This window comes from Microtus oregoni, unplaced genomic scaffold (genome assembly GCF_018167655.1).
Source record: "Microtus oregoni isolate MIOR12 unplaced genomic scaffold, Mior012 000202F_ref0000011, whole genome shotgun sequence".
Lineage (NCBI taxonomy): Eukaryota > Metazoa > Chordata > Mammalia > Rodentia > Cricetidae > Microtus > Microtus oregoni.
The window spans coordinates 262365-288677 of NW_024544861.1; the positions used below are offsets into that span (position 1 = coordinate 262365).

General features: G+C 43.4%; 2 protein-coding genes across 6 annotated transcripts in view; one reads left to right on the forward strand and one right to left on the reverse strand.

Moving 5' to 3' along the window:
• The window catches only part of LOC121445538 (5-hydroxytryptamine receptor 4-like), a 170269-nt gene extending 158808 nt beyond the window's left edge, over positions 1-11461 (forward strand). For all 3 annotated transcript variants that reach the window (XM_041647655.1, XM_041647656.1, XM_041647657.1), the window contains exon 7: positions 7765-11461. In XM_041647655.1, the coding sequence (XP_041503589.1) occupies positions 7765-7852 (88 nt within the window). In that variant the 3' untranslated portion in view covers positions 7853-11461. The remainder of the gene's footprint in view (positions 1-7764) is intronic.
• A 3940-nt stretch (positions 11462-15401) lies between these two features.
• The window catches only part of LOC121445540 (F-box only protein 38-like), a 42280-nt gene continuing 31368 nt past the window's right edge, over positions 15402-26313 (reverse strand). For all 3 annotated transcript variants that reach the window (XM_041647660.1, XM_041647659.1, XM_041647658.1), the window contains 9 exons: positions 25428-25607; positions 24241-24975; positions 22496-22596; positions 22196-22298; positions 19303-19469; positions 18106-18251; positions 17464-17567; positions 17000-17113; positions 15402-16220 (listed from right to left, as the gene is read on the reverse strand). In XM_041647660.1, the coding sequence (XP_041503594.1) occupies positions 16042-16220; positions 17000-17113; positions 17464-17567; positions 18106-18251; positions 19303-19469; positions 22196-22298; positions 22496-22596; positions 24241-24975; positions 25428-25607 (1829 nt within the window). In that variant the 3' untranslated portion in view covers positions 15402-16041. The remainder of the gene's footprint in view (positions 16221-16999; positions 17114-17463; positions 17568-18105; positions 18252-19302; positions 19470-22195; positions 22299-22495; positions 22597-24240; positions 24976-25427; positions 25608-26313) is intronic.

Consider the following 26313-nt stretch of genomic DNA (forward strand, 5'->3'; position numbering starts at 1 on the left):
TTCTTTATTGATCTTTTAGTCTCGGTTCCATTGAATTATGCTTTGACACTTTGTTATACTTACATTGAATTTAGTTTTTTTTACATAGATGTAACTTAAATTTGTATTCTCCATATACAAGACATGTGGTATCTGCCTTTTTGATACTGATTTGTTTAGATTAGCATAATGATTTCTTACTGTCTCTGTTTTTCTGTAAATTTCATTTTTCTGACTGTCTAAAATTTCAGGGTGTGTACGTGTGTCTGTATGTGTGTGTGATTTTATTTCTCTGTTGATTAAACATCTAAGCAGGTTCCAGTCCTTAGCTGTTGCAACTATACAGCAGTAAACATGGCTATTCCAGTATCTTCACCATATGCTGACTTAGATTTCTTGTATTTTCTTTGTGTATACACCCAGGAATGGGATAGCTGGACCATATGGTAAATTCTATTTTTCTTGCTGTTTCTAAGAAACTCTATAATAAATTCCATAGTGGCTGCACAGTTTTACGCTCCCAGCAGTTTTGAGTGGTAGCTTCTCCTTCCCCCATCTTCACTATCATGTGTTATCACTTGTTTACTTGATAGCCACTGCACTGATTGAGACATGAAATCTCAAAGTTCTTTTTGTTTCCATTTCCCTGGTAGCTAAAGATGTTAAACACATTTCTGAGCACTTATCGATCACATGTGCTTCTTCTTTTGAGAGATGCCTACAGACAAACCAGCCCATTTGCTGGTTGGATGATTTGGGGCTATCGCTATAATTGTTGTGATTCCTTATACTAACATTTTGCTTAATGTGTAGCCAGTAATACTTTTCCATTTTATAGTCTGTCTCTTGACTCCTAGAATTGTTTCCTTTGCTATGCTGAAGCATCATAATTTTATGTAACCCAATTTTTCAGTTTTCATTATTGTTATTATTTCTTGTGCTACTAGAGACAGAAAGTTTTTGCCTATAGCCTATCATTTAGGGAGACTGTTCTTCTGGAAAGTGAATGTCACAAGTATTTCTCAGCTCTCCCTAACTATTTTCTGGAACTAATGAGTGGAACTAACAGAAGTTGTTCATCTCCTCCCTATCACTCAGTTAGGCACTTGGCTTTTCCTCATGGCCAACTGTAGGAGGAAGCTGCTTGTTCTCCCGGCTGCCCAGAACCAAAATAACCACACAGAAACTGTATTATTTAAATCACTGCTTGACCCATTAGCTCTAGCTTCTTATTGGATAACTCTTACATATTAATTTAACCCATCTTCATTAATCTGTGCATCACCATGAGGTCATGGCCTACCAGCAAAGTTTCAGCACATCTGTCTCCGCTAGCGGCTCCATGGCTTCTCTCTGACTCAGCCCTTTTATTGCCAAGCATTCAGCCTAGCTTTCCCTGCCTTCCTAAGTTCTGCCTTGTTATAGGTCCAAAGCAGTTTCTTTATCCATTAATGGTAATCACAGCACATAGAGGGGACTCCCACATCAGCCAACCTTGTTCAAGCAACAATAACAAACAAAACAAAACATGTTTGAGCTCTCTCTCACTCCCTGTCTGAAACTGCTGGATCTCCTGTTTTGTTTTTTTTTTTTTTTTTTTCTCTACAATGATGCTCTGAGCAGCCAGACCCTTCCATGATGGGTCCTTCGACTTTCCAGTACATTCCATACCTCTGCTGTGTGCATTTGGAGTTTGGCCCAGGGACCTGAGTTCAGTTACATGTCTAGGAAGAGTTGAGAGTTTTATTATTTATTTATTTAAGTTTGTAAAATTTTTCACTTGTTAGAATAGAACCACAACACGGAAGCCAGGCAGAGCATTTTTCTCCCAGTTTTATAAACAATGATTTTTTTAAAAAAAAATTTAAAACGACATCTATAGAGAATAAAAATAGCTTAGAGAACTGTCTTACTTTGGTCCATTGCCTCCTTAAGTGAATATTTCATATAAACTTGGTACATTTATCAAAACTAGATAATTACCATTGACCGTTACCCCCCACCTCTCTCTCTTCTTTTGTTCTTTTTGTTTGGTTTGGTTTGGTTTGGTTTGGTTTGGTTTCTCTGTGCAGCTCTGGCTGTCCTGGAACTCACTCTGTAGACCAGGCTGGCCTTGAACTCACAGAGATCTACCTGCCTCTATCTCCCAAGTGCTGGGATTAAAGATGTGCACCAGCACTGCCCAGTCTGACCAGTACTTTGAATGGAACTCTATTTTTATTTACCTAGTAGTAAGTTAGTTTAAAAACAACTTTGTTCTAAGTTGTCATTTTATATTCAATTAAATTATCATATTCTAAAATAATGGCCTAGGGAGTTATTTGAAATATTTTTTTCTAAGATGTTAGTTTGCTGTTGACTTTCTTCAAAGTCCATTTGTGTTACATCAGCAGTCATCTAGTGCAGTCAGTTCAGTGACTACCACCTCAAGCTCCCTTCCTGAGAAGAGTCTCCAGTCTCTGCTATTATGTGTTAAGGATTTCTATAGAGGTATGCACAACACCTACACATCGCCAGAGTGAGAAGGCCGAGGGAGGAAAGAAAATTCTACAACTTTTTGAGAACTACCCTGGTTGTCAACTCGGTTTAGGTTTCTGGATAGCAGAAATCACTGAGTAACTGTTGGTTTTTGCTGTTGTTTTTCGGGAGTAGGGGTTGAAACTAGAGCCTTCTGTATGCTAGGCAAGACTCTACCACCGAGTTACATCCCCAATAACTCACCTTTGCTTACAGGAAAGGGTAGAAATCTACAAAACACACTCTCCAGAATTTCTTCTAGAAGGTTTCCAAAGGCATTTCCTATGGATATGGAATAAGTTAGTTCTTGATGTTAAAATTTTCCAGTCACCTTTTCAGAGAAAAGCCCAAACCCAGAAACAGCAACAACCAGAGTATTTCAGAGGGAGAGATACGTGGAGTAGATTGCTCTACCCAGCTCCAGTCCAGAACCATACAGTGCTGCCCACAGATCAATTGATGCAGATGCTCCAGATGCAGAACTGCAGGAAATGGTGTAGCACCTAAAGCTTTGGGGAAGACCATTGGGATATGAGTTGTCACTACCATTTGTAACCAGTTCAAATGCCAGGCAAAGCTATTATGCATTTAGTAAGTATTTCCATAGACTGTAAGAGTTCCCATGCTTCATGAGTTATGAAGAACCATAGATTAAACGTTAAGAATGATGTTGGAGCACACTGCTGCAGAGTGCTCTGGATTCCAGCAGGTGGATGTCTAAATCTAGGCTCTGTGAATCATTGATTGAGCAACTCAGTGACCTTTAGCAAATCTTTTCCTCCCTGAGTTTCCGTCTTCCCACTTCTGAAATGTGGACGTTTAAAATAGCACTGGCATCATGGTCAATATAAGAACTACAATACTTAAAGAACATTTAATAGGGTCAGGGGGAGAGTGGAAGTGTGTTATCTCTTAGGCCACATCTCTTAGGATGAGATGTGCACTCTATCCCTCAAGAACCTACGGAGGCCATACATAGGCTAGACCAAACATCCAACAGTGGCAGATAAAGCAGACAAGAATTGGTGAGGAACTCTGACAGAGATGTGAGGCTAACGTCCAGCAATAACACTGAGAGCCTTCAAAGCTGGACTGCAGCTGGGTGGAATGCTTACAGGATGACCAGTGAACAGAGCAATGACTGCCTTGGGGGAGGGGGGAGGTGACATCTAACGCTCAGACCAGTCTCTGGAAAAGAGAAGGATGTGAGAATTAAGAGCATCAAAGGTGGTAGCAGAGAGGAGAACTTTGCCCAGAATAATGGGGCCAGATGCCATCACTGGTCCCAGGAATGGGCTGACTTGAGTGTCTAGCGTGAGTCTAAGTTTGTAGCCTGGACACATCAGTACTTCTAGCCTCACTGTATAAGGATGCTCTTGGCATGTTCCCGCCTCCTTACCTGAAGTCTGTGCTCTATGATAGTCCTTGCTTCCTTGTGTTTCCATGGATGCTCCTGGGTCCAGAGCAAGTGTTAACAGGACCTATAGTTTTGTTCCTCACTGCATATCTAGAATGAGACTTCTTCCCAACCCCCGACTGCAGCCGTTCTACAGATCTTGGGTCTGGGGATCGTTTAAAATCACCTGTGCTGGGTGAAATGATGCCCACTCAGTTAGATCTACATCCTGTTCTCTAGGGCCTTTGAATATGTTATACCATCCGTTGAGAGGTTGATTATGATACGGTTGAACTCTGTGTTGTCTTGATGTGGGCAGGGTTCTCAAGACTGTGTGGAGGATCTCAGTAGTCACAGGTTTTCTTATAAGGAATGGGCAAGAGGACCAAGTCAGAGAAGGAGCATATAAAAATAAAAGCAGAAGTTAACAAATTGACACCATAAGTCTAGGAATGTGGGCAGGAATGCTGGAAGATGGAAATGGCAAGGAATGAATTGTCCTTCTGAAAGAAGGCAGATCTGCCAACACCTTCTTTTTAGTCCCGTGAGACTCATTTTGGATTGATAGGCTCTAGAACTGTAGGACTTGAAGTTTATGTTATTTCAAGCTTCTGTGTTTGGCGGAATTTTTTACAGTAGCAACAGAAAGCTAATATCACTCCCAATGTGCTGTTGTGTCCCAGTACAGCCTCGCCTATACCACAGCCTAATTTTCCTTCAGAACATGAGGGCCTCTCTCTACTTACACCTGGGTCTGTCTCCTGATTGCACTTAGGATGCGGGCAATGGCCCTAGCGCCGTAGGGCTCTGCCAACAGCACATTTTGGGCCAATGAATGCCCCTCCTCTGCTCTGCTCCACCACTGTGGGTTTTGCCACTTGCTGTTGTTCTTATCTCTGCCCTGATGCCCTCACTGGGTTCGTGTCCTCCTCATATGCCCTCTGCACCACCAAGGACATCACATTTTTACAGATGTCCTCCTGACTGTGTGGCTCACCAAGTACTGGGAACTCTATGAGCAACAGCTGTGTCAGTCCCCCACCTCAGCTTCTCCAGGCCTGGCAGACGGGTTGAGCCTCAGTAGGCCCACAGGATGAATTTTAAAATGAGTAGTTGGGTTAATACATGCCCAACATTTGAAAATCTTGTTTCTTTTCTTTCTTTCTTTCTCTCTCTCTCTCTCTCTCTCTCTCTCTCTCTCTCTCTCTCTTTCTTTCTTTTAAGACAGGGTTTCTCTGTTTTGGTGCCTGTCCTGGAACTAGCTCTTGTAGACCAGGTTGGCCTCAAACTCACAGAGATCTGCCTGCCTCTGCCTCCTGAGCGCTGGGATTAAAGGCATGTGCTACCACCACCAGGCAAAAATCTCGTTTCTTCATAAACATTGGGGAAAAAAATAACCCACCTGCTCCCGAAGTATCTGGGATTCCAAGCAACAGGGCTCTGATCTGCTTGAGCGTTTGATCTATTTAAATGGAGCTGCTCTTATTTCGCAAGTATCTTCAGGGAGAGTGTGCAAGGACTGTTGCCCAGAGGAGGCCTGAGGCCCTATGCACTAAAGTCTAAGCATTTCCCGGTGGTGCCAAGCTAGGCAGGGAGAAGCGGCACTGTGATGCTGTTAATTATTGCTCTATCCAGGCTGCTCCAAGTTTGATACTAATTGCTCAGTGAACAAATTGCAGATTCAGGTAATCACCAAACCTAATGTGGCTCCCGTCATGTTTGAATAAATTAATACAAAGCAGACAGCTGCTTCCAGGCTGCTTGAGAAGCAGCAGTGACTTTTCCCAGGTCATGAATCTCAGCAGATGCAAGCACTCCCTCGCAGGGGTTGGTGTCTCCCAGGTCAGCCTGGCAGTTAGATCTCACACCAGAGCTTGGAGACCTTGGCCCTGCTGAGGGATGACAACCCCTCCCTAGGTGTGCTATCTCATCTCTCGTGCCATCTTGAAAGTTCCCTTCATCCCTGTGATCAGTTAGCAGCAGGCAACACACACGTCAGTTCCTCGGGAATGGGATTCTGCACTAAACCAGGAATTAAGTGCTGGGTTCAACTGGTTCAAGTCCTGCCCTTAGACGTCTTATAACCAGGTTATCGCTGTTGCTTATTATTCAGTATCTGGCTGTCATTAACAAGAGTTTGATGATAATTTTCTCATTTAATGGGCACAACTTTCCGGAAACCTTGGAACTTCACACAGCAAATGAGAGGCAGAGTTAGGGTTTGGACCCAAGCATTCTGCCTCAAGAATTCTTAACTACCCATACATATACTTCTTATTCCTAACTATCCCATATCCCACTTCAACCTTAGGAAAGTCACATCTTCTAAGCTTGATTTTGTTCATGTGTGAAGATTCTGCCACCCACTATGTGCCCAGCTGCTTGACAGATGTTAATTTGACCCTTACCTCAAAGGTGTCAGGTACACAGGAATAGCTGGCTTGGTCAGCTTATACAACTAGCTGATGGAGAGTTTGATTTTCTCTCAATACTTGTTCAATCTGAGGAGGTACGGATGTTCACAGGTATGCCTGCAGGCAGCTGGGGTTTGGGCCTTCTAAGTCTGGCAGGCAAAGAAAGCATGCAACCTCTTTAGCAATTAGCAACAGTTGGTTCAGTTCTGGAAGGCGGCGAGCAACTGTGGTCACAGCCTATTGTTTTAGGACTCCTAGGACGCTGTGGCTAACAACTCCGAAGGAGGTAACCTACTCCTAGCACTGGGATCCCCAACTTCATGGCTTTTAGGAGCATCTGTTTACAGACAGATAGACACACACACACACACACACACACACACACACACATAAACACTCACACACACTCACACATTTACACACACACACACACATAAACACTCACACACACTCACACATTTACACACACACACACACTCTCTCTCACACACACAAACACACACACACACACACACACACACACACACGATCCTCCTTCAGACCATGTGCAGGGTAGTCAGTTGGTATGGAGGCAGTTGAATACTCAGGAGGGGGTGTAAATTGTAAACAATCCCAGATGGGATTTTTTTTTTCCAGAGAGTATAGATGAATGCCCTAAGATGGCAGCTGCCTGGTTTGAAGGACAGTCCCTCAGAACACGAGTTGTGTGCATCTTCCCTCCTCAATCAAGGCCACAGGGTGTAGTCTGGCATCAGAAACCACAACAGATAGTTGATTAACATTTTAGCACGGGCACCAGAGAGCGACTGTAAGGGCTTATTCAGGTCTAGTTTGCGACTGTTCGCGGGTTTATTCTGACAAGTGGCACAGGAACCGCTTTGGAAAAAGGAATCTGGGTCCTTGCCCCAGCTCTATCATTCGCTCTCTGTGGAACTTAGGGCTCCTTCCCCTACTATGCCATTCCCCTAGGATGCTATTCCCCTAGGATGCTATTCCCCTAGGATGCTATTCCCCTAGGATGCCATTCCCCTAGGATGCTATTCCCCTAGGATGCTATTCCCCTAGGATGCCATTCCCCTAGGATGCTATTCCCCTAGGATGCTATTCCCCTAGGATGCCATTCCCCTAGGATGCCATTCCCCTAGGATGCTATTCCCCTAGGATGCCATTCCCCTAGGGCTTCTTCCCCTAGGATGCCATTCCCCTAGGATGCTATTCCCCTAGGATGCCATTCCCCTAGGATGCCATTTTCCTAGGATGCCATTTCCCCACCTTTAACTTAGACAATCTAGATGGGTGCTTTGGTTTTCCCTCTCTGTGTAGATTCATCCCATTCCATTTCCACCTCTCTATTCCTCAAATACATTCAAAAAAGGGTGTGGAAAGGTGACATGGTGCCTCTGATGCCTTTGAAGGGTGCCTGCTGAAACTCTTCTGCTTTCTTGCCTTCCTCCTTAGGTACACCGTTTTGCACAGTAGACATCACCAGGAACTGGAGAAACTGCCCATCCACAATGACCCAGAGTCTCTGGAGTCATGCTTTTGATTGACGACATGGTTTGCCATCAGGCTAGCCATTCCCATTCATGTCTGCATGAACAGGACCCCCTGGACACACTCTTGACCCTGGTCATCACCAGTGACGCATGAAGTATGGGGTACCAGCGCCCAGTGAAGATACACGGAAGGTGGTGTTGAGTGGAACCTGGATCCAGCACATCAAGGACTTCCAAATTGTGTGGGGACTTCAGGCATCATCAGACCCAGCGTTGTACCAGAGCCCGAGGGGCACCTCTCATTGCATACTGACATGAGGACAGTCTCTGCTCGCACCTCTCCAGGGACAGGAGCTCACTACCTCCTAACGCAGCCCCTTCTGTGGTGGAAATGCTCTAATCACGTGGAAGCTCTGTCGTTCATTGGCACACGAGTCTGCTGTGCTCTAGCTTCTGTCAGGACAGAGCAGTTCGGTCTCCTCTTCCTGTCAGAAAGCCTTAGATATTGGAAGGAAATGACCCGCCTCCCCCCACCCACCCCTCAGTCTTCTCTCTCAGTGGAACACCTTCAGTTTCCTCTTCTTTCCAGCAGTCTTCTGGACCGCTTTGCTGGGTCCAGTTGTCTGTCCAGAAGCACTGAAGTACTGACATGAAGGGCGTCAGGAAGTTTGGTTTACAGCTACAAACATTTTCTTTTCCTTCCTTCTTTCCTTCCTCCCTTCCTCCCTCCCTTATTTCTTATCATAGCATACTACTTGAGGTAATAGTTCCCCCTCCAGGACAGATTTTAAAGGCTCTGCTTACAGTTTGGCTTTGGATCCATTACCAAAGGACCTCTATACAGCGTGTGTGTGTGTGTGTGTGTGTGCGCGCGCAGGCGCGTGCACGCATGTGTGTAAACTTGTCATTTTCCCACTGGGTCATCTGGAATGAATCTTTATTTGCTTCCCTTCCATGACATTAAACCTGGACCCTTATTGCTATGGATGCTGACAAGGAACAGTCACAACTCAAAAACTGAGGGGTGGGAGTAGGGGACTGGAAAGATGGCTCGGTGTTTAGGAGAACAATACTTGATACTCTGGCAGAAGACCCAAGTTTAGCGCCCAGCATCTACATAGTGGCTCACAACCATTTGTTACTCTAGTTCCAGGGAATCTGACACCACTCCTGACTGCCACAGGCTCCTGCACACATGGTCACAAACATACACTCAAGCACATTCAGCACCCCCGCCCCAACACACACTCACACACTCTAAGACAAACAAACAAACAAAAAAAAACAACAAGAAAAAACGTTAAGGAAGGAAAGTGACTTGCTCCCATGGAGATTGCCTTTTAAGGATGGTCAGGGTCCTGTGTTGAACAACCCAATAGTCTAGTCCTAGGCCATTTTCCGCTTTGAGCAAAGAACAAACCCATCTTTCTGTATTGGGAGCTGTCATTGAACCCTAGCTTTGAAGCTACTATGCTTCCATCATACAAATATTTTGCAGAACGCTGTTTGTTCTAAACCCAAGAGGTATTTTCTTTCCCATGCTAAATCTGTCATCACCTTCTTTGTCTTGGGTAAGTTATGTCTTTGAGAGAGAGAGAAGACTTGAAACTCAACAAGAGTTTTTCTTTCATTTTTTTCTGCTGACAAGGACCAGTTTGATTTATTGCTGGTGAAACGCGGGGAATGGGGAAGGTGGGCATGGCCTGGCATCCTTGGGCGGCACACTGTAAGATCAGGATGTGTCCGGAGCCTCAACCAAAAGTTCTCCTTGCCCTGTTCTAACCCCTCATTCTTTTTCCCTCTTCTCTCTCCCACTCTTCCACCATTCTCACTTCTTTCTCCCCTTATACTTTTTTGAGACAGGGTTTGGCATTGCCCAGGCTGGCTTTAAACTCACTATGTAGCTGAGGCTGAACTGAACTCCGTCCTCCCTACCTCCATCATCCAAGTGTTGGGGTCACAGATCTCAGTCATCATACCAAGTTTTCCTTGCCTTTCTACTTCCTGTGCCGTTCCTTCTTCACCCGTGATGACAGGTCACAATGGCATCCTTGTCTCTGAGAAGGATGGTCACCCCTCACAAAGCAATGAAGTTAAACACTTTAGATAGAGATCTGAGTCCCTTTCTCTCTTTTCAAAAAAAAAAAAAAAACCTGAAGAAAGGAACTAGGGACAAGATGACATGATGATAGACCAAATGCGAATTCATGGGGCAAGACTGGATTCATTCTGTCTGGAGAGCTGCTATTACAGCATTAGTTCCATCCATGGCTTCCAGGAATCCAGACAATCCAGACGGCTTGAGGGTGGAAGACGCAGAAGACATACAGCGGCCCAGGCTTCAAGGAGACCCAAACCTGTCCTCTTCCTAAAAAGTCCTCTTTCAGGAAGGCTGCTGTTAAGATGAGATAGGAAAGAGGAGACTGTGGTCCAGTTACTCTGGCCAGATGAACACTGGCAACTACTTGGATGTTTAATGAAGTCTGTCTCCATGCCAGGGATAAAGGGATTAATTCACTGTGTTTCTCTCCATTTGACTTTGCAGTCCATAGAAATGCCCAGTTCTGAAGATCCCAGCCCATCTTGCTGGGAGCCAGAATGATCCTAGGCTCAGAGATCTGGATGAAAGGAAAAAGGGCATGTTAGTTTTTTTCCTTGCCCAGGAGCAGACTTGGCAAGGCCCGGTCTGAGGCCTGGGCCTTGAAGGAGTTAAGGCTTCAGTTCCTGGGAAACCAGTTTCCCCTCTGAAGGGCTGTGGTTATCAGTCCTAAGGCAGCTGCACCTGCGATAGCCCATGTTTTCTCATCAACATTGACTGATTTAGCTTTCTGTCGACCTTGGCCATTCTCCCTCAGAAAATAGGATACAAAAGATGCTTTACTTCTTAAATAAGCTTGCTTGGCATAAGACACAGCTTGTGCAAATCCTCTCAGTCCTGGTTTTCCTATCTTCTCTTCTGGCCTTCCAACTTAGAAGGCTGTCACTGAAGAACAGCCTGCTGGTCCAGGTCACCAGCCCTCTCCATTAGCAATTAGAAAGTAAAAGAAATAAAACCTACAATGTATTGGTTAAAAACAAAAGAACAAAACCAACTTTCAGATTTCAGCTTTGCCTCTCAGTAACATTTCCACTTCCTGCTTGCTCTGCCCTGAAACAACTATCTGGGAAATGGGGTAGGGCAGGGGCATTGTGGGTAGTTGAGGGAGGGGACTCAGTGAGAGACCAGAGAGCAGCAACAACCAAATTATCTTCAAGTGAGAACGAAGTGTCATCCTGGTGCTGTGCTGTCCAGCAATTTCTCTTTGGCATTGTGGTTCTCTTAGGTGAGCAATGCAAGCTACTTTTCTTTCCCTCTTTCCTGCAATTGGCTGTGCTCAAAAGCTGCCCCTACGAGGAAAACGTTTTTTGCCCTTTTTGGCCAAAAGTGGACTCTTTGCACACAACCTAGGAAACCAAGACTAAGAATTGGATTTGAATGTAGCCAGCACAGGGACTGACTTAATATCTGGGTTCAGGCATACTGTTGCTCTGCTCTGAGCAGAACTTTCCTCGCTCTATTCTGCGAAATGCAGACGGTCTCTGAGCTGGCTGTATCTGCGTGAACATCCCAACATGGGTCACCAAAAGCCACTGTTACAAGATATGCTTTGCCTGTACTGTTAATTATGTAATATCTTCATTTCACTTACAGGAATTTAGTTTAGAAGGAAATGCTTTATCAGACCCAAAATAGAAAATCAGCTTTATTTGCTGTAAATAGAAAGCAGCCATAGAGATAAATAAAAATAACATCACGCTGTTACATACTAACCAGATGTCAATACTCAGAGCATGTCCCCTGCCTCTTCATGTCCCAGGAAGACAAACACGTGCTGGTAGGGTCTCCCTATCTCCTCTCTGGGAGTTGGAAATATCACAAGAATTTAAACTGGATCCCAAGCTATAGAAATTCATCCACTTAGTACAAATTACATTCCATGTTTTTGGAAACAAAGATAGAAGGGAAACAAATTGCTTACTATTTTTATTAGCGTTGTACTTAATCCAGGTTGCGTCTCCTTTACTCTAGCACCTTCTGAACTTAATGAATAGTAAGACAACAGCAAGAGAAGCTAACTAACTCCTTTCCACTGGGCACTTGGTTAAGTGCTTTTCATGGATTTTCTCATGAACACCTTTACTGCAAGTACCAAAACTACATCCCACTAAAAATGAGCAAACCTCAGCAGAGAAAACATCTGGTGACGAACCTGACAAGTATGGATGTGGAATGGAGGCCCAGGCCTCCCGATTCCGTAGTCCACCATCTTCAACACTCCCAATGGCCTTCAATGGGAGGATGCATTGAAGTACTGGGCTGTGGTAGGAGAGAGCAGGGACAAGCTTTGTTCTCATGGCCACGTCCCTCCCCTATCACCTAGGGACCCAGAGCTGTGCCTGTTCTGGTCTGAGCTCTGCCATTCACTTGCTCTATTGTTTTCTTCCCTGGGCATTGTTTCCATAATTAAATCAAATGATGGAGGTATTCTGGTCCAGGGATGAGCAGCAGGAAGGCTCTCTAGCACTCGGAGCCTGGGGTTACTGGGTAGCCAGCAGCAGACTGAGGCAAATGGTTGAACCCTGAATATTGCAAACCTTCATCAAGGCCCCCTGCAGAAGGCAATCTGAATTCTCCAGACTTCTTGGTTGAACTTAAACTATTTGGATGCAAGCCTGTTTTTCATAGTATCTGCTCACCACTATGGGCACTTTACAGTTTATCTGCCCTTTCACAAGTTCTCAGAACTTCATAACAGCTTGTGGTGTGATTACTGGTTCATTTTTATAGACAAGACTTGGTCACAGCAAGTGACTTGCCCAAGGAAATGTGACAAATGGATGGAAACACATAGGTCCTCCTATCCTGGCACAGTGATTTTTTTCCCCTCCTACGTAAATTATGGTTTACATAAATGATGCATTTATGTAGTCTATTCCCACTATAAAAAAAAGCCCCATAACACTGATAAGGTAAATACTCTTGACCCCAGTTCAGTGCCACTCCATTCCCAAGGTGGGTGGGGGCGGGGACTTATCACTTGGCATATGTAGTTCAGTAATTTGTGGTTGTGCGCTGTTGTTTACGACTAAGGTGATGCTGTATGTGATCCGCTATTTGCCTCTCAGCAGTCAACACTGCACATCACTTCACACCAATACACATGTGTTTCATGCTGCCAGTCTTGCAGAGTGGGAGATTCAGTACCCGACTGCATCCAATGTCTTCCACGAGGTCAGCTGGACGGTTTCAGGATGAAGCAGCAGCTGAGACACAGCCGTTGCCCTGTGGGCAAGAGCCAGCCTCACAATGGGGCTCACCTGACTTCCTTTTCCTTGGAGGGATTCTTTGGAGTCAGACTGAAAAACACCCACATCCAGCAATCCTAAGCACCTGCTTTTTAGCAAGGTATCTATCTATACTGCTAAATTGGATGTGAACAAGCTTAGGAGGCATGGTAACCAACTCAAGATGCTAGTGTCAAGTGTGGCCTCCTCTCTAAGGCCTGTCTAGTTCTCAAAGATCGCTATCCTAGGATATGGTCTAAGGGACATTAAGGAAATATTAAGGAAAAAAACCCATGAAAATAAACTGACAAAAACCACACACACAGACACGAAACCCAGAAAACCAAGCAAACCTGACTTTTATAATAAACCTGGGATTATACTGGATGTTCCCGCTGAACCCTCACCCCTGCCTGGTGGGGGTGGGTAACTATTATCACTTTACAGACGACCAAATTACAATGACCAAAAGAGAGGCTCCAGCTCTGGCCTCTCCACCACAGAGCACTCTTCTCCTGGTGAGAGCTGTTGTCTGAGGAAGTCAGAATCTGAATCCAGGACTTCTGACTGCAGGTACTAAGTCACCTTAAGACTCAGTGTCGGCTATTGTTTAAAGTATTAGATCCATATACTGGGCCTGGCAGCATGAGACACACGGTTCTTTTTGATCCTGATGCTCAGTCAGAGGTCATCTGTGAACTATTTAAGGTCTTTTAAAAGCAGACCTTTGTACCACAAAGCTGGTGACATAACTGAATGGATGGAAAACTCAGCTGTCCATGAGGTGTTGCTAAACTGGCCAAGATGTAGTCTGCAAACCTGCAGAATGGTTTTTGCTTTTTAGTATGTCTCGGCTGAAACCCAAGAGTACTATTTTGTGATGTGAATATTATGTGGAATTCAATTTTCTGTCTATAAATAAAGTTTTGTCATAATATGACCATCTTTGTGTGCTGTTCATGGCTTACCCATCAGAGGTCTATGGCTCACTGAACATAAAATATTAACTCTCTAGCCCACACACTTGCTGACCTTGCTATAAGACAGTCACTCCTAGCTGTTTGTTCATATTTACCAAGTGTCTGAGAGTGGGTGGCTTCTACTCTTGTGTTTTCGGTTGTCTACCTTCAGCATCTTTATTAATGATCTTAGGGCCCCTTTGTATTCAAGGAGTCTGTGATGACTGGCAACTGAGTAACGTTAAAGAGCGGCTACCTCTTGTGGCCAATGTAAGCATTGTCTATCTGAGGTCCTTGCTACAGCGAGGAGGAAACTAGCGGGGTTGGTTCTTGCTGAGAACTATAGGTTATTATTCTGCATTTGTATCCTGCCTCTTACTGAGCAGTTATAACCTGAGCAGTCAACTAAACAGTTAAAAAACAATGCAATGACCCCTGAATTTGGGTGACAGTTATGTACCTCAATCTGTGGGGAGAATGGTATACCAGACTTTGTTGACTCTCCAAGGAGGCCTTACTACCTCTACTGACTGAATGGAGCTGAGATGGGATGAGGTGAGGGGGTGGGAGAAGGGGAGGAAAGGATAACTGGGCTAGTGTGCAAAATTTAAAAAATTTAAATAAAAAAAGGGCTAAAAAACAAAACCCCAATGCAACCAAAAGATGAACTATCCAATCATATTTAAGATGTTTAAAAACCTTGCAAGTCAAGAATTTTAAAAGTTTTGAAGACACGGGCACCTGTCATGCAGGAGTCCAGTGTTAGGGAAGCTCACCAGCACCCGTGCCTGTCTGTCTATACAGTTGGGATCATAAACCAAATTCATGTCTTATCCAGCAAACACCAAGTCCTGATCATGGACGACTGATATTTTCCTTTCTTGGCCTTAATTAAACCCAGGGAAAAGGAAGGGGCTGAACAAATTCTGAAAGACCTGACCATTTCGAGACCATAATTCCTTTGACTTTAGCCTTTGGCTTCTGAAGCCTGTTAAAGGTCACTTATTTATCGAATGGCAAAGTCATCTGGTGATGCCCCTGAGAGTGAACAGCACCACCACTGCCGCAGGAGGCAGCCTCCAGCTGCAAGAGAAAGGCGGTTCCTCTGAACGAGCCCGTGGCCCATTTCCTCAGCATTCTGCCGCAGCTCTGCAGCCCGCAGCTTTCGTGTGGTTCGTGTGGTGCGCTGCTCATGGCCACACTCTGAAATGGGATCAGAAAGTGGACACCGTTGCTGAGTCAGACACAACCACACACTGCTTCTCTGTGTAGCACTGCTGCCGTAAAATACAGTTTCAAGTCCATGGCAACAATAAAGTTTTTACTAAATGTTTATTTTCATGTTCAAGATAAAGCAGATACACAATTGAATGCGGAAATAAATAACTAGAAATGCTCTGAAAACTTTCTATTTGCCCTCCAAATTCATTTTTTAAGTTTGTGGATCTTTTCATTTAAAGAAATATGCCAAATATAAACACTAAGAAAAACAGAAGCCCACCATAGTACAGAGACAGCCTTCTCTGACTGAGGGTTAGTTGGCATTTTACTAACGAAACACACAGGACACAGCACTCTTTAGCACTGACGCAGAAGCTCTGCTGAAGGAGAAAAGGCACAGACTGAAGGGACAATGGCGAGTAGCAGAGAAAATGGGCTCACTCACACGGCACTGAGAACTAAGTCAGGAAAAGGGAACAGAATCAATTGTCAATTATCTGCCTTCATTCAAATGACTTCTTTAAATTAAGATGTATAAACATAGGATATAAAGATGTTACTTTTGGAAATGTCTTTGTATATTTCTTCTATATATAAATCTTTGTATACAATTTCCATGTTCCTTATATATCTCCTATATAACAAACTGAGCCAGGGCCTCCCAATTCCAAGCCCGAAGTTTCCTGTGTAGTCTTCTTGACCGTTCTGAGGCAGAAGAGTCAGGGAAGATCTCTTTAAATGTAGTCGTCTTCAACTGGCTCTCCATTGACATCACAGTAGTGGATAAAAATGGCCACCACTCGCTGAAATACGCCCCTTTTCATCTGGCGCATCTCTGAGATTTCCTCTCCTATTGTCTCCATACAAATGTCTGCAGACAGCTGTCCTTTCCTTCGAGGAGCATAGATGGTGCCTGGGAAACAGCAAAGAGACGAGAAAAGACTTAGAATGAATCACCGGGTCCATTTCCTGTACCACAATGTAGCTGACGCAAGGACAGCTCATAGAATTTGTCCTTGCTACTTCAGTTTTATATCAGAGCTGAAGTCTAAGACAGCAGACATGATCAAAGTCTCCAGGTAAAAATAATGCACCAACGAGTAAATTATGCTAAGTACAACTTTATACATATTTATTTCAAAGTTTTGCCTATAGGTAAATATACAAATATGTTAAAACTTAGAAAAAATTATTAAAAGCTTCCCCCCAAATTTCTACACTTAAATCACAATAAGTTGCAGTGACACAATGCTTCCATGATCAGGCAACTAATTAGTGTAAGTGAGCAATCTGAACCACCAAGTTTGTAAATTCTTCAGTAAAGATCAGTGAGCTTGTCAGGTGCAGGTGCACGTGCTGAACATAATCCCAGCAACCTGGACTAGGCATTCAAGGCCAGACTCACTACACAGATAACTGGAGGCAAGCTTGGGCTACATGAGAATCTTTCTCAAGAGGCAAACTCGAAGTGGTTTTGTAAGGCTGCTGTATTTTTCATTAGTCCTGAGTTAAATTTCCAGCGTATATCCAATGTACCATACAACAAAACAACTAAATGCACAGGAAACTGAAGGTATTCGAGATTACCATCGTGTGGACAGCAGACCCACTGTGCATCTGCTGCTATTAACTATTTAACACACTAAGACAGACTCAAGCTAGAGAACACAAGTTAGATCAGGTCATAATTACTCTCTTCATCATCTTCAAAATCGTATCTGGCGAAGCTGTTGGGCTCTGCTGCCCGCAGTGACCTCAGCCAAGGGAAGTCAGAAATCATGGAATATGGTGCTCCATCCACAACACCTGAAATAAGCAGACAGCTATCAAAGTCCCGTTGGCATAGAAATGGTGATAGCAGCAAACTAGACCTAAGCAGTTACAGCTGGGTACAGAGACTGAAACAACTGCCTTCAAAGGCGTTTCTAACCACTACAACTCTTAATTTTGATTTACCTTTTGTGTGTCAACAGATTCTGGTTATTCTAGGGGTGGTAAAGACATAGACAAATATTTATCCAGCCTCTGCTTCTTGCAGAGATTCACACCCAATCTGATGAATTAATTCTAAGGCGCTCCATGTCTCCCCTAAGGCATGCCCCTCCCATCTAGTTCACAGCTTGAAATTTAACTCCCCAGTCTAGGTAAATTCTTACCCTCTAAAGTGTAAATTTCTCTCCCCCAGGGGTACTTAGGGTATTTCTTTAAATCTTCTTCAGTCCGAGTGGCTTCCAGGAAAAATTCATATTTAATGAGTTCTCTGGAGGCAATAGGAGAAAAAAATCAGGTAAATAAACAACTGAAAAAGAATGCTGGAGAGAAAGCAACCGTCTGGTCCATTCAAGCTTAGATTCTACCAACAACTTCAGGTAGAACGACGACAACTCTCCGTCATCACCAATGACTCCACACAGAGAGCAAGTCTAACCTGCATTCACGGAGTCTCTGGGCAAATAGCTTGTATATTAAGGGTACTTAGTACACTGTTTATAAAATTAAAAACAATTTTCTGTAGAGTCTCAAGACTGTCATTAACTTGAATTTTTGGCATCCTCCATGTCTGGAGAAATAACATGTGTATGCGGTTTTCTTAGGATTTTTTCTCTAAGTTTGAATAAAATGTTACATAAATACATGCATGATTTTAAGTTTGAAATTTTCTTTGAAGCTTTTTTACACATTTATGTCATGACAAGTCTACTTAAAAAGACCAATTGGAATCATTTAAAATGAATTAGAATTTGCTCCTAAAAGCAACCAACGGGAGAACTATGAAAAAGTGCCACAGAGTCACTTACTGATTGATATTGGCTATAGTGTCCATCCAGTTGCGAATGCGCACCTTGTTCCGCACATTGGGAGGATTACTGAACTCGTGGATGATACAAATGTGATAGGGGTAGGGGCCACTAAACAGCTTCTGCTCCAAAGTTAGTGTATCTACCTGTGGAAGACACCAGAAAAAGGTTTTCGGACTAATAATATGTCTGAGACTTCTGAAGACCTTGAAAAGCTTCAGTTTTGAAATGCCTGGCTGATTTGGAAATCAAATAATAGCTCTGTCTCAAAGCACAGCTTGCCATGTTTGGATTAAGACTTAGTGAATTCTCTGCACAGTGGACTCAGCAATTTCCCCCTCACTGCTGTGTAAGAACCCGGTAAGTCAGAGAGCTGACTCAGGTGATGGCCATCAACTCCACATCTCCAGAGGCTGTCCTTCACAGGTGTAGCTCCAAGCTGCTTTACAGAACCCAGAGTGTATACAACTGGCCTACTTAGAACAATCGCTAAGTTTCTCGTTACAGACTCTGTGCTGACAGTGCATTCTCGTGGATGCCCTTCTGAATCTTGAGCTTTCAGGGAAACATGAATTTAACTACTTCTCAGAAAGGAAAACTTGCTTAAGGAAGAAAAACATCATCTAGTTTTAATCATGTAGCCAGTTTTGAGTATTAATACACTTATGAATTTGATTAACTAATTTTAGGAGCCTAAATCTCAAGAGTCCAAGAGTTGTTTAATATTTCATTCTGGCAACAAGCATCATCCTACATACACACTTCCAATAAAAATTACAGCTATCACACTATTGTTTAAGGTACACCAGCAACTGTCCTAGTATATCATATAAATTAGCTAAAACACCACAAAAACTTAAGTATGATTTTAATTTTACACATAAGAAATTAAGAGACAGATGTTAAAGAACTTGCTCCATGCCAAAGAAGAATCTGAACCAGGAAGTCTGTGATCTGAGCGCATGCTCTTAGTCAACAGCCCACTTCCAGCCTGCTGAAGGAGACCATGTAGCTGCTAGGAGTCCCTAAAGAGTTAGCAGCAAAGCATTAACATGCAATATTGGCAAAAAAAATCTGGTTTGCTTATGAAAGCTCAACAGATTTTAAAGAATCATTACTGAAGATTGAACAAAACAGATTTCATAAACAAATATTAGTACAAGATGTACTTTATCATAAAAAAGCAGAGCTCGTTACCTGCTGCATTGGACGCAGGTAGATGATGCGGTTCCTCTCTGGCGGCATCTTCAGTATTTGATCTAGGACCTGATCCATATTTAGTTTCTTGCACTGTGCATAGTCAAATCGGTTTACAATCGGTGCATTTTCTACTTTTAAATGTTTCAGTACTCTGCACCTGGTAGCTATAAAATAAAGCAATAAGTGCTATAAATAATTCACACAAGAGTGCAAAGCATAGAGTCCTAGAAGCTTCTCTGGGAAACCCTGGCCCAGGCACTGTGTTTGTGAACACAGGTACTATGCTGGTCAAATACAAATAACAGCTAAGAGATGACACCGTGACTCAATTCAGAAGCTGGCTATCCTCATGTCAGAAAGACAGTAAGGCCCCTCTTCCTTAGCAGCTGACCTGCCCAGGAGACATTTAATGCTGAAGAACTACTGAATGGCATAACTACATAGTTAAAGGTCATACCTAGAACAATTCACAAATATTACCTTGTATTTAATGGTAAAACTGAACAGAGTTAATTTTAACTCCTGTCACAAATACAGAAACAGATCTTGAGAAAAGGCACAGCACTATGTGAACTCTGAAGTCTTCGGCTAGGGATTCCAGCACTGTGCAAATATCTACTGGAAACATTACCTAAAACAACTTCTTGTTCAGCACAGCAAACATCAAGTCAGAGGGAGAAGTGTCTGCTCCTCACCTCACAAACGTCACTACGCTGATACACCAACTACACCCCATCCCTTCTCCTTTCCTTCTTTAAAACATGTAGTTCATCTGGAGAGAGGATTAAATGGATGCAACTGTACAACCACAAAGCTGATTTGCCTGATTAAACTTTCATAAAGGTCTACAAGATCTTCAACACAAACACCATCTTCCAGAGCACTCTGCCCTCTAACTAACTTCCATGTTTAACTACTGCCAGCATCCTGCCTTCAGGCTCACTGCATCCTCTGTTACATAAAAAAGAAGGAATTAGACAGAAATAAAAAAGAGAGTGAACCAGATGGTGATACGGACCTGATGGCTCTCTGCTGTAAAACCAGACAAAGCTTAGATCTAATCTCATTTAGGCATCCCATTTGCCATTAACTTAGCTGCTGTCTAGAGGTTGAGTTACTTTTCTAAGACTCTGTGTCTCAGACACACTGAACTACACACCTTGCTTTCAAGGGCAGAAGGTGGACCCTATGATCTATATCAGCAGGCTGAGGATGATGCCAGAGAATTATGGGCAAAGCACAGCACTAAAGCCAGTGGCACTCTCTAAGAAGCACTTCATTACTTTGAGAGGTTGATATAGCAAAGGGGAGTGTCTGGAAGTTGTTTTAGATGCCCAGAGGCAGAGGGTGGACCCCTGAGCAAGTTAGGAAGGGCAAGCCTATTGTATGCATTCAGAGCTTTCTGTTTCAGGAAGAAACTCCAAATGGAGGTAGTGACTTGATCAGATATTCTATGGCATAAACCTTGTTGGTTGAAATAGAAAAATATTCAAATTTCTGCAGCATGAACAGAGTCTGACATCTTATAGAAATCAGAGGAGAGAGTCATATCTGTCCTTTTTATATTCTCCTACTTTGATGACATATTTGGAAGGTGTCTTTTAATGGAATTAATGGGATTTCTTTATCATATGTAGCACAAATAATAAAAACTCAGAGTCAGATATTGACTAAACCTAAAACTCAGAAAAGCAAGCAGCCAAGCCACTAGAAGTCTTAGCTCTACTAAGGCTGGGTGCCTGTAGACTAAGCAGACAGAGCCTCTCTCCTCCCATTTTATACTCCCTCTAGTGCTGAGATTAAAGGTTTGCACCACCACCACCTGGATTTGATTTTGCATTGATCTTGTGTAGCCCAGGGTGGCCTTGAATTCACAGAGATCCATCTGTCTCTGTCTCCCAAATCCTGGGATTGAAGGTGTGTGCCACTACTGCCTGACCTCTAGTGGCTTAGCTTGGTCCTTCTGCTCTTTAGGCAAGCTTTATTTATTAAAACATAATAAAATATCACTATAATCACCAGTACCACAGGAAACAGAAAATATAACTAAACTGTTTTAACAATTTTTCTGAAATACTAATATAACATCTGCTAGATGTTTCCTTCAAGACAGATTCTTGCTCTGTGGCCCAAGCTGGCACTGGGTTCCCGGCAATCCTGTTTCAGCCTCTTAAGTACTGAGACTACAAGTGTGAGTCATGCCCAGTTGTATAAGGTATCTTGTAGCAGTCATACTCTGTTCTGTGTACCTACATGTATGTATATATGAATGTACACACACAACACACCCCACTGCATTTAACTACAACAAAGGCCAAAGGCCATGTGACTTAAGCAAAATTATATACACTTTACACACAGAAGAAAATGAACATACAACATGTAAATCACTCAAGGCAGGAACAAGGCAGATATTAACTTTTTTTTTTTTTTTTTTATACAAGGTCTCACTGTGTAGCCTTGGCTAGCCTGGAACTTGCTATGAAGACTAGGCTAGCCTCAAACTCTAAGTACTGCCTACCTTTTCCTCCTAAGTGTTTTGGATTGAAGGTGTATGCCACCACACCCAGCCTAGATTATTTTTTTCCTTTTATATTTCTATTTAAAAGGAAAAAAATATAAATAGGAAACAAAACCACTATAAATGGGTATAATATACATTTAAAACTTTAAAACCTTACAGAGACCAGCCTAGATTTGAGGCAGTCATGTGAGGAAGGTCATGAAAGATATATAGGAGTATATAAAATAAATGAGAAAGAGAAAGCATGTGCAGTGGGACTGGAGAATCCTCCAGCCTCAGTCTGTGTAGCTGGGGTTACAGCCTGCACCAACTGGTCTGGCTTTAGGATGCATGATGCTCTTATACAATATAACCCCAAATACATACCATGGATGAACATCATCTTGGGGCAGTCTTTCAACACAAGATCTGTGATTCCACAATTGGTCATTGTGACTCCAACAAGATTTTTAGATTTTAATACAAGAACCTACAATGATAAATGTTTAAAATTTACAAGTGAGTATATCTTCCCCTGGGCTTTGTTTTCTTAAAGGGTAAATTTTTCAACATTAGAACCTAGAAGCTGCTAACAAAATTTTCTCTTTAGAATATAGAAAGTAGATAAAGATAGAAACTTCAGAATCGTTGCATGAAAACTGGGCTGGGCAGTTAGTTCTTTTTTACCTGTACATGGTCATCCTCAATCACAGGGTCACTGGTACTGGTAGACTTATCTGCAGTTCGCTTCCGTTTCACGGCATGACATGGCTTTGTTTTGGCAACTTCTATAAAAAGAAAATCAAACCCTCAAATTTTATCCTTCTTTATTTCCTCCCAGAGCAAGTTCAGTTACATACGAAAACTCCATCATAACTCCAAAATTCACTTGGTTGTTGAAACTGTTAGGTGCGTTTCCAAGAGAGCTCCAAGTCATGATCACCCCTCCTACCTGAACCAGCTCATCCTGCACGCAACCCCCAAATCTCATCCATATTCCCAGTGTAAAACTCATTAGAGATACTCTTGGAGGATTAACTCAAGACTTTCCTACCAAATCCTTTCAATGACTGCTGCTTAGTGTGTATGCTTCAATTTCTGACACTGGGGGTAAATGTGAGGCAAAGGCCCCCACTTTACTGTTCTCAACAGTATTCTCCTCTCTATCTCCCAATACTTGATGTGAAGCCATCATTCTTTCTGCTCAGAACATCTTTGTGTATTCAGGGTAAAGATGACCTATCTCAGTCCTATTCAATCATCATTTGCTTCTAACAAATTTATTTGGACCTCCAAATATTTATTGTTCTACAAAATTCCCTGTATACCTGTTTCCATATTTAAACTAAAGTTCCTTAAAGGCAACAACTTTTCTTCCGTATTAGCCATTATGAATTAAAATGAATACTGGCTAAAAAAAACCTGGCTTTCAACATTGCTTTTAATCCCAGCACCCGGGAGGCAGAGGCAGGCAGATCTCTGTGAGTTCGAGGCCAACCTGGTCTATAAGAGCTAGTTCCAGCACAGGCTCCAAAGCTAGAGAAACCCTGTCTCAAAAAACCAAAAATAAATAAATAAATAAATAAAAATAAAAAGCAGCTCACTTTTGTGAGCTCAGTGCCTCATGAATTCACTTTTGTAGTAGATGAAAAAGAGGACCCTGCCTCTGTTGTGGGACTTATTTTAAGGCTGAGATGCTTAGAGAAAATTAAAATCCATTACTATCTACTGATAAATACTAGTAATTTAATAAAGGCAAGAGGGATCACCTTAAAACAGAAATAGAATTAAGATTAAAAACATGTTCAGTTCAACTCAATGCCAACCAGATACACTACAAATAGCAATGAAATTAAGTGTGTGTGTGTGTGTGTGTGTGTATGTGTGTGTGTACTTTCACCCAAAGAATCCGAGGAAAACTAATTACTTACCTGCTTATTTCTTGCCAAACCTAGTTGGGAGCAAAATAAATTTCAGGAAAAACAAAACAGTAACACACACACAAAACAAAAAGCAATCACTAAATCCCATAAAAGTAGAACAAGGAACGGACAAGGAACTGTACCAGCCCAGCCACCTCATGCTCCTGCCATCCCCTGACCACTTTCCAAGGTACCCTGAGTGTGGGGTGGAAGCACTGTTCATCTATGGGGGCTGACGCATCAGAATCGGGACTGCATTCTGGGCAAACACACATGGTTTCTCTTTTCTTAAAGGTGAAATGACTCTGGGTTTTCTGGATCAAACCTGTTTTATACCCCCTTCCACCAAAACATTCTTAAAAATTATTTAAAAGTTTCTATGATCCACAGAACTCCCAAATAGAGTACTATTTACCATAAATTAACTTTTTATACGAAGACTCATGACACAAGCTCGGGCCATTGTCCAGCCCTGCCCTACAGTTGCTAACCCTGGGAGCATTGTCATACCTGACTCAGATATCAGCGGTACATGGGACAGTCTGCTCCTGGCCCTGGTAAGGGGCCTCCGAGGGTAGTCTTCATTAGACTGCACGTCACAACTCTCAGGCGGGGAGCTCCCCCTCCTGTCCTCACCTGTAGCCCCACAGCCACTCCCATTAGTCCTCTCATCATCTGCTGGGCCTGAAGACCCCCCTTGTGGCAGAGTCCTAAAGGAAAAGGCGGATCTCGTACCATCCGGGCCATTCACAACACAGGCTCGGCTGGTTGAAGGACGTTCCTCATCAGAACACCTGCTAGTTCTCCTTTGGGACTCCTGGGGCCTGTGACAGCAGCATCTGGGGCAGACAGAACTCTCTGCGTCTCCCTCCTCCATGGCCTCAGAGTCCTCTGACCCAGCAGGGGAGCAGACACACTGCCTGGACACATCCACTTCTGCAGGGCTAGGCTCAGAAGAGCCCCCGCTGGTCACCGTCCTTACAAAGTCGGGGCTCTGAGAAGCAGTACTGGATGAGCTGGAGTTTCCCACTGCACTGGCGCTGGTGCTGCTGGAGCTGGGATGAACATCCTTGCTTTTTTTCTTTTCAGGAATATCCCTCGCTGCTTTCATGTCAGCTTTGATCTGCTCACTGGTGACCTGACAGCCTTTCTCACAGCTGCCCTCCTCCAGGGGAAACTGCTTCGACGGGCCCGTCTGATGGGAGTTGTGTCTCTTCCGAAGTGGAGTCTTGCCTTTTCCACTTACTGCTTACAGAAAAAGAAGAACGGCCCGAGGGAAAGAAAAGACTTCAGTGCACACTCTGGACAAAAGGCAAGAGTAAATCTGGACCAGGAGCCAAAGTGCAGCACCTTTCCTAGTTGTGTACCTCACTACTACAAAACTCAGCACCCACCTCTAGTGCCTCCCTCATTAGCTCTCCACCCATCCTTCCAGAAACCAAGGCCTTCTGCTGACCACTGACAACCTGATGCACAGCAACCTAAAGCCGCACTGAAGGATTCCTCACGGCCGTCTCTGCTGTGCTACTCACCCACACAGTGGTGCCCTCTCCTGCTCAGACTTTTGCCCTCCTTGCTTTCTAGCACACACCCTAACATGCAAGCTGCACCGTGGGCTGCAGTAAAGACACATACGAAGATGGAGTGAAGCAGCTCAGACACCTCCCACTGCCAAGCCAGAGCTGGGCGCTGCTCACCTGCCGGCTCCCTAGACTGGACCGAATCTCCGTTTTTCTCTTCCCGTTCTGAATAACGCCGGGCGCCATTCTTAGGAATCCAGACTTCTTGGAGTTCTAGACTGTCTTCTTCGTCATCACTCTCTGAATCATGAACTGTAATTGGGGGTGGTTTTACTACGCGTTGTAGACCACTAGGTCCTAAAGCAAAAAACAAAAACAATGACTAAGAATACTTGTTCAAGAAAAACTCTCACAGAAAGTACTATTTCTGAGACCTAGGGTCAGAAAGATGCTTTGGCAAGCAGCCTTCTATCACTTACTTTGGTGAAACAAGTCCCTGTGTGAGATTCTGTGAAAGCATTTCAGCAAGCTACAGCCATTATGACAACATGAAGCTGACTAGAATGACAACTGGTATCATACATTTCTAGAGGCAAGTTAAAACATCTGTCCCAATTTCAATATTTCACAAAGCACAAGAATCCATCCTAAAATAATCCAAGTAACAGTTGCAATATTTTAAAAACTAAGCTACACAATTTCCCAAAAGTATAAGAACACAAAGAAGATAACCCTCAGAATGTATGGAGTGGTGAGTACAGTCTCTCTGGAGGACCACTCGCTATACTTTGGTAGAGAATGGGCACTTAAGTAAAGCACAGCTTCAGACCTCCAGCTCTTCCAATCCGGATGATCCTGACAGAACACAAGCTGCAAGGAACCTTGTCTGCCCTTGCCTGTCACACTGACTGGCAAAGCTGGCAGTAAGTCTGCGGGGTAAGTGACTGCATTCGTCAGACACTTGGAACAAGGTGAGCCAGGAAGGACAGTGCTGGGTTCTAATCTCAGGCTGCTCCCTGTCGCTGTGCTGAGCACACCACTCACCTCTGAAAATCTGTTTCCC